Here is a 12,113-nt window from a genome sequence, read left to right as displayed (position 1 = left end):
ATGTCTTCATCGCTTAGTTGTGTTTTTTCTGGAGTTTTGATCTGTTTTTTCATTTGGGCCTTTTTTTTTTGTCTCAGCACACCTGTTTACTGTATAAGGGGTGGAACCTTAGGTGTTCACCAGGGTGGGGCAACCCACATCACTGCATTGTGACCCTATAGGTGGGGGAGGGGTCCAAGAGGGAATGGTGCAACTTGCTGCACTCTCTTCCAGTTTTTAGTCACTTCCCCTGCTTCCCACAATCAAATTGGGCCCTTCTGGTTCTGATTCCTGGGTGGGTAGGTTTGTGTAGTTCTAGGATCCTGTGGGTCTCTCCAACAAGCTTTTCTGTGAGGCTGGGAGTTTCTCCCGCTGACATCTCAACCCCCACAGGTATTTTCAGTCAGAGGCCTGAGGCTGTATTTCCCCCTGCGCTGGAACCCTGGGTTGTGTGGTCTTTCTCACTCCCCAGTTGTTCCTCCCAGTTGATCTCCACTCAAATGTGGGACTGCCCAGTTCGAAATTTGCTGCCTTGCTGGGTCCACCAGCCTCCACCTTGCCATGAGTCCTCTCCACCTGGCTGCCCATCTCCACCCCTCCTACCAGTCTGAATGAATGTTTCTTTTTTAACTCCTTGGTTCTCAGACTTTTGTACAGTTCAGTTTTCTGGCAGTTCTAGTTGTTTTTTGTTTTTAAATTTGTTGTTGACCTTCTTTTGGTTGTGAGAAGAGGCAGAGTGTGTCTACCTATGCCTCCATCCTGACCGGAAGTCTTGTTTTCTGTTCTTAAATTAATTGGCCTTCTTTGGTTGTGTGAGAAAGTGAAGCATATTTACTTAGGCTTCTGTCTGGACCAGAAGTCTTCTAGGAATATTTTTTAAATCTGTTATTAGTATGTTTTTGTTTCTTCTTGTTTCCTATAGATTTTATTTTATGTAGGTGTTTTGTGGTTTTATCTGTTGCATAGATATTCTGAACTGTCATATTTTTATTGTTGAATGTGCTCCTTTTATGAAGTGTCCCTTTCTAACACATTTAATTTTTTGGAGATGGTAGGGGCTTGGAATCTACTTTATCTGTCATGATTGTTTAAACTCCTTTTTCTTTGTTGTCTTCTTTTGTTTGGTAAATCTTTGTCAAACTCTTCATCTTTAGCTTTTTTAATCACTTCATTTTATGTATTCTCTTATATATAGTATGGATTAGAGTTCTGTTTTTTGAGCCATTTGAAATTATTCTCTGAAATAATAGGTAAATTAAACTCCTTCACATTATTGAGATGACTATTTTTTTTTCGGTGAAATTATTATTATTTTTTAATATATTTTACTGATTATGCTATTACATTTGTCCCATTCCCCCCTTCCCTCCCCTCCACCCTGTACCCCCTCTCCCACCCACATTCCCCCCCTTTAGTTCACATCCATGTGTCATTCTTATGAGTTCTTTAGCTTCTACCTTTCCCGTATTATTCTTGCCCTCCCCCTATCTATTTTCAACCTACATTCTATGCTACTTATTCTCTATACCTTTTCCCCTCCTCCCCTCCTCCCACCCCCCTGCTGCTAGCCCTCCATGTGCCCTCCATTTCTGTGGTTCTGTTCCTGTTCTAGTTGTTTACTTAGTTTCTTTTGGTTTTGCTTTAGGTGTGGTTGTTAATAATTGTGAGTTTGCTGTCCTTTTACTATACATGTCTTTTCTTTATCTTCTTTTCTTAGATAAGTCCCTTTAGCATTTCATAAAATAAGGGCTTGGTGATGATGAACTCCTTTAATTTGACCTTATCTGAAAAGCACTTTATCTTCCCTTCCATTCTAAATGAGAGCTTTGCTGGATAGAGCAATCTGGGATGTAGGTCCTTGTCTTTCATGACTTGGAATATTTCTTTCCAGCCCCTTCTTGCCTGTAAGGTCTCTTTGGAGAAATCAGCTGACAGTCTGATGGGAACTCCTTTGTAGGTTACTGTCCCCTTATCTCTTGCTGCTTCTAGGATTCTCTCCTTCGTTTTTACCTTGGCTAATGTAATTATGATGTGCCTTGGTGTGTTTCTTCTTGGGTCCAACTTCTTTGGGGCTCTCTGAGCTTCTTGGATTTCTTGGAAGACTGTTCCCTTTGCCAGATTGGGGAAGTTCTCCTTTATTATTTGTTCAAATAACTTTTCCACTTGTTGCTCCTCCCCTTCTGGTACCCCTATAATTCGAATGTTGGAACGTTTAAAGGTGTCCTGGATGCTCCCAAGGCTCTCCTCGATTTTTTGAATTCTTATTTCATCATGCTTTCCTGCTTGGTTGATTCTATCTTCCTTCTGGTCCACTGTATTGTTTTGAGACTCAGATACCTTCCTGTCTCTATTGGCTCTCCTCCGCGTATCTTCCTGCATCTCTTTTATGGTAACCTGCATCCTTTCATCTAAATTGCGCCCAAAATCAACCAGTTCCGTGAACTTTCTGATCACCAGCGCTTTGAACTGTGCATCTGATAGATTGGCTATTTCTTGGTCGCTCAAAAGGATGAGTCCTGGGAGACTGATCTGCTCTGTTGTACACATGTCTTATGTCTTTCCCTGTCTCTCCTTTTTTTTTTTTTTTTTTGGTCTGGTCGCTCTTGTTACGGTGGGGGGCGGAGCCTTAGGTGTTCACCGGGGCTGGGCGCCCCAGTCACTAGATTGTGACGTTATATGTGGGGGCGGGGGCGGGAGTAGGGACGGGAGGGAATCAATGGCGGCAGTTCAGTTCTCCTGGGCCCAGACCCTTCCCTGGGCTCCTGGGCTGTGAGCTCTGCCCTGGTCCACAATGCTGCCCCACTGGGTCCGGCAGCCGCAGCTTGCATACTCAGGGATCACCGCAGCATTCTTGTGCCCCGGATGGCTGTCGCAGGGATTCCGCGCCAAACTTTCCCCAACCTCCGTGCGCCGCCGATCTGCACCAGCCCCGCAGCCGCCCGGCTGGTCGTCTCCTACCAGTCTGGATGTACGGGTCTACTTCAACTTCTTGGCTGCCCGACTTCCATTCAATCAAATCCTCTATCAGTTCTATGTGTTATGCTGACCGTAATTTATTGTTGTTCTAATCTTGGTTGTGCGAGGAGGTACGGTGCTTCCACCTATTCCTCCATCTTGCCGGAAGTCTTGAGATGACTATTAAATTTGGTCTCAACTTTGTCATATTATCTAATGATAATTGTGTGTATTATGTGACATTTACTGTATTTCTTTCTCAATATGTTTATTCTTCTTTGCTTTTGAACATTTGTTTTGATATTCAGGAAGGTGTGTGTTTTATTTATAGCCATTACCTTTCTATTAATGCTTCCAGTGGTGCCCTTAATCCTTTTTTTCTTTTATTGAATTTATTGGAATGACATTGGTTAATAAAATTATATAGGTTTCAGGTGTACAATTTTATAATACATCATTTGTACATTGTTTTGTGTGTTCACCACTCCAAGTCAAGTCTCCTTCCATCATCATATCTCCTTCTCATCCCCCCACACCCTCTTATACATCCTCCAACCCCCTTTCCTTCCTGTAATCACCATGCTATTATCTATGTCTATGAGGGGTTTTTTTTCTGACTTAATCAGTTGACTTTTTTCACCCAACCTGGTAACTGCCCTCCCCTCTGACAGCTGTCAGTCTGTCATTGATCTATGAGTCTGTTTCCATTTTGTTTGTTTACTTCATTCATTAGATTCCACATATGAGTGAAATCACATTGTACTTGTCCTTCTCTTACTGGCTTATTTCACTTAGCATAATGCTCTCCAGATCTATCCATTTTGTCATAAAGGGTAGTAGCATTCCATTGCATAAATTTACTGCAGCTTTTTTATCCACTCATCCACTGATGGACATTTGGGCTGCTTCAAAATCCAGGATATTGTAAATAAGACTGTAATGGACACAGGAGTGCATATATTCTTTTGAATTAGTATTTCGGGTTTCTTTGGATATATTTCCAGAAGTGGAATCATTAGGTCATAAGACAGGTCCATTTTCAATTTTTTGAAGAAACTCCATACCGTTTTCCACAGTGGCTGCACTAGTCTGCATTCACACCAGTAGTATATGAGGGTTCCCTTTTCTCCACATCCTCACCAGCACTTGCTGTTTGTTGATTTATTGATGATAGCCATTCTGACAGGTATCAGGTAACATCTAATTGTGGTTTCAGTTTGCATTTCTTTGATGTTAGTGACATTGAGCATCTTTTCATATGTCTGTTTTCTCTTTGGAGAAGTGTCTATTCAGATCTTTTGCCCATTTTTAAATTCAGTTGTATTTTTGATGTTGAGTTCTCTGAGTTCCTTACAAATTTGGATATTAATCCCTTATCAGATATATCATTGCTGTAAATGTTCTACCATTTAGTGCATTATCTTTTCATTTTGTTAATGACTTTCTCTGCTGTGTAGAACTTTTCAACTTGATTGTCCCATTTTTTTTAATTGTTTCCCTTGCTGGGAAGAGATATATCAGAAAAAATATTGCTATAAGAAATGTTTGAGGTTTTACTGCATATGTTTTCTTCTAGGACTTTTATGATTTCAAGTCTTTACATTTAAGTCTTTAATCCATTTTGAGTTTATTCTTGTGTGTGGTGTAAGAAGGTGGTCTAGTTTGAGGGAAGGGAGTTTGCACATTATCTGTCCAATTTTCCCAACACCATTTATTGAATAGACTGTAGTTACTCCATTGTATGCTCTTGCCTTTTTTATCAAATATTAATTGACCATACACATGCAGCTTTATTTCTGGGCTCTTTATTCTTTTCCATTTGATCTATAAATCTGTTTTTATGCCAGTACCATGCTGTTTGAGTATTATGGTTTTGTAGTATAGTTTGATATCATGTATGGTGGTACCTGCAATTTTGTTCTTTCTCAAAATTGCTTTGGTTAATTAGGGTCTTTTGTGGTTCCATTTAAATATTTGGAATATTTGTTCTAATTCTGTGAGATATGCCATTGGTATCTTGATTGGAATTGCACTGAATCTATAGATTGCTTTGGAAAGGATGGGTATTTTAATGATGTTAATTCTTCCTATCCACGAACACGGTGTATGCTTCCATGTATTTGTATTCTCTTCAACCTCTTTCTTCAGTGCCTTATAATTTTCTAAGTATAGGTGTTTTACATCCTTGGTTAAATTTATTTCTAGGTATTTTAAGCTTTTGATACTATTGTATATGGGATTGTTTTCTTAGTTTCTCTTTCTGATAGCTCATTAGTGGTGTATAAAAATGCAACTTATTTCTTGGTATTTATTTTGTATCCTGTTATTTGACTGAATTCATTGATCAGTTCTTGTGGTTTCTTGGGGGAATCTTTAGGGTTCTCTATAAACAGTATCATGTTATCTGCAAAGAGTGACAGTTTTACTTCTTCCTTTCTAATTTTGGTGCCTTTTATTTTTCTTCATGTCTAATTGCTGTGGCTAGGACTTCCAGTACCATGTTGAATAAGAGTGGTGAAAGTGAACATCCCTTCTTGTTCCTGATCTTAAGGGAAACACATGTAGTTTTTGTCCATTCATTATGATGTTGGCTGTGGATATGTCACATATAACCTTTATTATGTTGAGGTTTTTCCCTCTATTCCCACTTTGCTGAAAGTTTTTATCATAAATGGGTGCTGGATTTTATCAAATGCTTTTTGTGCATCTACTCATATGATCATGTGATTTTTATCCTTCATTTTCTAATGTGGTGTATCATGTTTATTGATGTGGACATTGTACCAATCCTTCACCCCCTGAATAATCCCTACTTCATCATGGTATATAATCTTTTTAATGTATTGCTAGATTTGACTTGCTAACATTTTATTGAGGATTTTAACATATGTTAATCATTCTTTGCAATGTCCACATCTGGTTTAGGATTTAGGATAATGCTGGCCTCATAATATGAGCTTGGCAGTCTTCCCTTTTCTGGAATTTTCTGGAATATTTTGAGAAGGATAGTTGTTAATTCTTTGAATGGTAAAATTCACCTGTGAGGCCATGTTGTCCAGGGCATTTTTTTGGTGGAAGTTTTTTGATGAATGCTTCAATTTCAATAGTTGTAATCCCACTATTCAGATTCTCTGATTCTTCCTGATTCAGTTTTGAAAGATATTATGTTTTCAGGAATTTATCCATTTCATCCAGATTGTCCAACTTGTTGGCGTATACTTATTCATAATATTTCTTTACAATCCTTTATTTCTTTGGTGTTGGTTGTTATTTCTCTTTCACTTCTGGTTTTATTTATTTGGGTCCTTTCTCTTTTTTCTTGATGAGTCTGGTTAAGGTTTTTCAATCTTGTTTATCATTGGTCTTTGTATTATTTTTTTCTTTGTTTTTTGGACATTATTTCTACTCTGATCTTTATCCCTTTCTTTTACTCACTTTGGACTTTATTTGTTGTTCTTTTTTCAAGTTCTTTTAAATGTGAAGTTAGATTATTTGAGATTTTTCTTGTTTCTTGATGTAGGCCTGGAACATGTGAAGTTCCCTCTCAGGACTGCTTCACTGTGTTTCATTGATTTTGGGTTATTTAGTTTTCATTTTCATTGCTTCAAGATATGTTTTGATTTCTTCCTTGATTTCATTGTTGACCCATTCATTGTTTAGTAACATTTTATTAGCCTCCATGTCTTTGTGTGTTTTTCAGTTTTTTTCTTGCAATTGATTTTTAGTTGTATAGCATTATGGTCAGAAAAGATGCTTGATATGATTTTAATATTCTTAAATTTATTGAGTTTTTTTGTGTGTGTGTCTTCTAACATGTGTTCTATTCTAGAAAATGTTCCATGTGCCCTTGAAAAGAATGTATATTTTGGTGCTTTCAGATGAAATGCTCTGAAAATATGAATTAAATCTATTGGTCCATTGCATCTTTAAGGCCACAATTTCCTTGTTGATTTTCTGTCTGGTAGATCTATCCATTGATGTCAATGGGGTATTAAAATACACTACTTTGACTGTATTATTGCCTCTCTCTCCCTTGGTGTCCCTCAATTGCTTTATATATTTAGGTGCTCTTATGTTGGGTACATCAGTGTTTGAAAAGTTTATATTCTCTTGTTGGATTGGTCCCTTTATCATTGCATGTTGTCCTTCTCTGTCTCTTATTAAAAAGTCTCTTTAGTTAGATGCAAGTATTGCTCCCCCCAGCTTTTTTCCCTTTCTATTTGCATGAAATATCTTTTTCCAACCCTTTGATTTTTGTCCAAATGTATCTTTTGTTCTGAAGTAGTGCTTTATAGACAGCATATATTTATATGCCTTGTTTTCTTATCCATTTAACTATCATATGTCTTTCAATTGGAACATTTAATCCATTTACATTTAAAGTGATAGCTACAAATTTATTGTCATTTTATTCTTTACAGCTATGTTCTTCTATTTTGTTGTTCTTCTTCCTCCTCCCCCTTCTTTTTCCCTTCTTCTCCTCTCCCTTCTTCAGACCCTTTAATATTTCTTGTAATACTGGTTTATTTGCAATTAATTCTTTTAGGTTTTTCTTGTCTTGACAGACTTTATGTCTCTTTGAATTTTAAATGATAGCCTTGCTGTGTAAAGTAATCTTGGGTGGAGGTCCTTGCTTTTCATCACTTTGAATATTTCATGGCAATCTCTTCTAGCCAAAAATTTTATTGTTGAGAAATAAGATGACAGTCTTCCATGAACTCCCTTGTGGTAGCTGTCTTTTCCCTGCTGCTTTTAAGATTCTTTGTCTTTAGCTTTTGCCATTTTAATTACAATGTGTCTTGGTGTGGGCCTCATGGGTTCATCTTATTTGGGACTTTCTGTGCTCTTGAACCTGTGTGTCTTTTTCCTTCATCAGGTTAGGAAATTTTTCAACCATTATTTCTCTAAAAAGGTTTCAATCCCTTGCCCTCTCTCTTCTGGTAACCCTGTGATGTGGATGTTGTTATGCTTCATGCTGTCCCAAAGGTCCCTTTAAGTATCCTCATTTTTTAAAATTCTTTTTTCTTGTTGCTGCTCCGATTGTTTTCTGCTACCTTTTCTTTCAAATCACTGAATGAATCCTCTGCTTCATCCAACTTTTTTTATGGTTTCTATATCGTTTGTTACTATCTCTTTTTTGAAGTTCTCACTAAATTCTTTAAACATTCTTGTAAGCATTTTTTTAAAAAGCTATATCTAGTTAATTGTGTCTTTTATTTATCTTTTTTTCTGTCAATTTCTCCTGCTTTCTCATTTGGCCTGTGTTTCTTTGTCCCCCCATTATGGCTGCCTCCTTCTGTTTGTTTCTATGTGGGGGTAGATCTGCTATGATTTGCAGTCTTAGCAGGGTGGCCTTATTTAGTTTAGTAGGCATCCTGTGGGACTCAGCGGCACATTCTCCTGATCACCTGAGCTGGATACTCCAGAAATGTCCCTTGTGTGGGTTATGTGAGCCCTCTTATTGTAATTGAGTCTTGAGTTTGCTATTGGCCCATTTGTGAGTGGGTTTGACTATCAGCTAGCTGACTGTGCATATTGACCCCAATCACAGTATATGTGCTGCTGTGCAGGTGCTGACCACACCATGCAGAATTCACCTCAGCAGGGTCTGGCACCTTATAAGATTTCCCTGTGGATATGCCATTTGTGAAGCTTATTGGATCCTGCTCCAATGTTACCTGAAGCTGGCCACTGGTTGTGTCTTCTCTGGGGCCTTTTGGGAGGGCTCTAGTGTAGGCTAATGCCAGATGCTGCCTGTGAATGGTCCTAGGCAACCTGTTTAGAGCTACAAAGTGATCCAAAGTTTGTGGCTGCCTCTGCTGAGCCTTGGGGTGTGTGCGGGAAGAACAAAGCTGTGCACCAAGGCCAGTTTCCACCAGCACTGAGTCTGGGGGCAGGTTAGCAAAAGGCACAAGGTACCCAGAGATCTGCCTCCACCTACCTCAACCTGCTGACTGCCAGTTAGGTTCAGTAACTAAAAGAGCTGCTGCAGTACCCAAGTTGCATGAGGCAGTTTCTCCATGAGTCATCAGGTAGGGGTGAGTGGTATTAACTAGACTGATACAGGCTCAGACTCCTCATGCTGGTCCTGGGGATGAGGCCACTCAGTAAAAGTCCCAGGTCATAGCAAGTCTAGCTTTCCCTACCCGCCCAGGTGCCCACAGACCTTAGTAATGTAGTGGGGTTTCAGGGAGTCATCAGGGTGAGGCCAGCAGAGTTTATCAGGCCCAAACAGACCAAGATTTAGCTGTGTGAAGGGAGAGCTGTGCATCAGTTGGACATGCGAGGGAAAAATGGTCACTGTCCTTCTGCCACACAACTCAGTTTGTCCCAGATTCTACCCAGAATCTTCTTGGCAGGACAGGGCTGCCAGGAGCCCAGATGGTGGGGTTAGCATATTTCCCATGACGGGAGGTGCCACTCAGATCCACGGGATGGTGTGTGGAATGGCCCTGCCCTGAAGCCACACAGCTTAGTTATTGACATACCCTGAGTCTGCTGGGAACACTACACCACAGCTTCTGAAGCTGACTTCTTAGCAGGGCAAGAGCTTGACAGGATAGGGCAACAGGGAATCCAGATATGGGGGCTGTTGCATTTCTCCTGCTGATGCCATAAGGAGGGAAGTGCTCCATCCAAGAAAGATGGCATTTGTGGTGTGTGAAAGGGACTCAGCATGGGGGTCCTGGTATCTGTTTCTTCATCTCTCTCCCTAGTCTCTTTTCACAGGATTCTAGTCTGCTCTGCCCTCCCTCTGCCAGAGCACAGGGTGAGTGGCTGTGAATAAGATTTTGTGTATTAGCCCTATAAGAGGGCACCTGGATCTGTCACAGACTCCTGCCTTTCCCTGGAGGATAGAACCCTGCTGATTTTCACAGCTAGATGTTATGTGGGCTCTTCTTGGCTCCGGTGCCTGGGCTGGGTAGCCTGGGTTTGAGACCCCATACTCCTCAGGGGGAACCTTTGCAGGTGAGATATCCATGCAGAATCTCAGCTGCTGTCTGTTGAAGTAGGTCAGCCCTTTTCATGTCTCCGCCTTTCTTAACCATTCTCAGTGTGGCTTCTCCTGTAAATCCTTGGTTATAAGACTTTTGTTCAGCTAGTCTTCCATTGGTTATTCAGGTTGATTGTTCTATATTTTAGTTGTAATTCCAGCTTGGTCCCAGGAGGAGGTGAGTGTAGGTTTCACCTATTCCACTGCTGTCTTGGATCTCCTCACTTAACTTTTCCTGTTAGTTTTAAATGGTATTCTTTGACGGCCACCTATTATCTAGAAATAGTAAATGTACTTAATTTGCTTTCCTCCAGCCACTGGTCTGTTTCCTGTCCTTATAGTTTTGCCTTTTCCAGGTTGTCATATAAATGGAATCATATTGTATGTATCCTCTAATGGCTGACTTTCACTCAGCATAATATATTTGAGATTTCCCAGGGTTATTATATGCACCAGATATTGTTGCATGTTCCTTTTAATTACAGAATAGTGTTCCATTGTATGGGTGTACTATTTTTGTTTTATTTCACATTTTATTTGGAAAGAATAACAGTCTTGCAGGTAGTTGCAAACATAGTTAGAGTTCCACATATCCTTCCTCCAGTTTACCATTGGCAATATTTTACAAACCACAAGGTTAACATTAGTACAATACAATTAATCTATAGGCTTTTATTCATTTTTCTCTATTTTTGCATGCAGTCATTTGTGTATGTGTGCATTTTTTTTTTACATACCACACATAATTCACCACCACAGTCAAGACACTGAATTGTTCCATCAGCACCACGGAACTCTCCCTGGTGATAATCCTTCTAGTCATGGGCCACCCCACCCCTGGCAAATGCTCATTTTTCTCCATCTCTATAATGCTGTCATTTTGAGAATGTTATATAAATAGAATCATAAACTCTATGAAACTTTCTGAGAATGACTTTTTTTCATGTAGCACAATGTCCATGAGATCCATTTAAATTATATGTAATAATAGTCTATTCCTTTTATTGTTGAATATTATTCCAAGATATGGGTGCATCACAGTTTGTAAAAGCTGAGCAAAAAATATGCACTGTGTCTGTTTTCTTTCACAGAAGCTGGGAAAATAAAATCTTAATTATTGCGTAGAATATACTTTTTATACTTGGTAAAATTGGTGAGTTAAAATATTAATCTGCACAATTTTTTTCTCTCTCATAGGAATCTTTGCTATAGAGATTTCTGACACATGAAAGATACTTCACATCCTGGGGAAAGGTCAAAATTACAAACTGATTTTTTTTTTGCTATATGATTGCATTTATCTTTTGAATGCTTGACAATGTTAAATGTATTTATTAACTTTGTGCCTCTGAATCTCTGTTCTCATGTGCCATATTGCAGTGATCGGAGATGACTTATAAAAACAAAAATTCATATGGCTCTTCTATCCATACAGTAATAGTGAGTGTAAAATCTGCTTACTTCACTATTGAACACTGTCATGTTAACTATCCGGAGTAAATAAAGAAGCTTATAAAAAGAGGGATAAGTGTTTTTAAAAAAACTGATTTCCTTTCTTTTCTTGTTATCTCAAATAATTGGTTGGTTAAATTTTTCTTTGTGATCTATACTTTCTTGGCTTGAGAAGTTGTGCCAAAATAGGCAAAGTTTACCGATACGGGTCTGGAACCCAATGTTTCATTTTGGAACCAACCTGACATAAAATCCAGGCCACAATCTGAGTTCAAAGCAGTGGATAGTAGCAGTGTGTTAGGAGTTTTAAATCTATAGTATTGTACCACTAATTAACATACATTTTCTACAATTCTGTTTACTGCTACAATTTTTAGAAAGGTAGGTGATGCTATATCTGTCAAGAATGTAAGATTTTTTTTAAAAAAATCTGTATTTTAATAAGATTTCTTTAGAACATTAAAGTACTACAATCAATTTAATTGCCATTTTATTTATTTATTTTTTTGCCTGTTGCAGCTCTTTGTTCTATAGAGTAAGAAGTCCAGTGACATTTCCTTATTTCCCCTAAAATCTAAATCTTTTCTACCTTTTCTGTTCATTGGCTTTGAATTGAAAACCTGAACACTACTCTATTTTACTGATATTAGCTATTTGTATTATTGCCATTTAATTAAAAAAGTTATATCATTAGTATATGCATATGATGTAAACAATTTCTTATTTTATTGGT

General features: G+C 38.6%; 1 protein-coding gene across 5 annotated transcripts in view; it reads left to right on the top strand.

Moving 5' to 3' along the window:
* Positions 1 to 11,808, top strand: part of TSGA10 (testis specific 10) — a 154,123-nt gene extending 142,315 nt beyond the window's left edge. For all 5 annotated transcript variants that reach the window (XM_045826963.1, XM_045826966.1, XM_045826961.1 and 2 more), the window contains one exon: positions 11,126 to 11,808. In XM_045826963.1, coding sequence (XP_045682919.1) covers positions 11,126 to 11,150 — 25 coding nt within the window. In that variant the 3' untranslated portion in view covers positions 11,151 to 11,808. The remainder of the gene's footprint in view (positions 1 to 11,125) is intronic.
* Positions 11,809 to 12,113: the final 305 nt, after the last annotated feature.

Source organism: Phyllostomus hastatus, unplaced genomic scaffold (genome assembly GCF_019186645.2).
Source record: "Phyllostomus hastatus isolate PE091 unplaced genomic scaffold, TTU_PhHast_1.1 phas_scaffold_78, whole genome shotgun sequence".
NCBI classification, from domain to species: Eukaryota; Metazoa; Chordata; class Mammalia; order Chiroptera; family Phyllostomidae; genus Phyllostomus; species Phyllostomus hastatus.
Note: the sequence above shows the minus strand (reverse complement) of the source record. Positions and strands in the feature narration are given on the sequence as shown.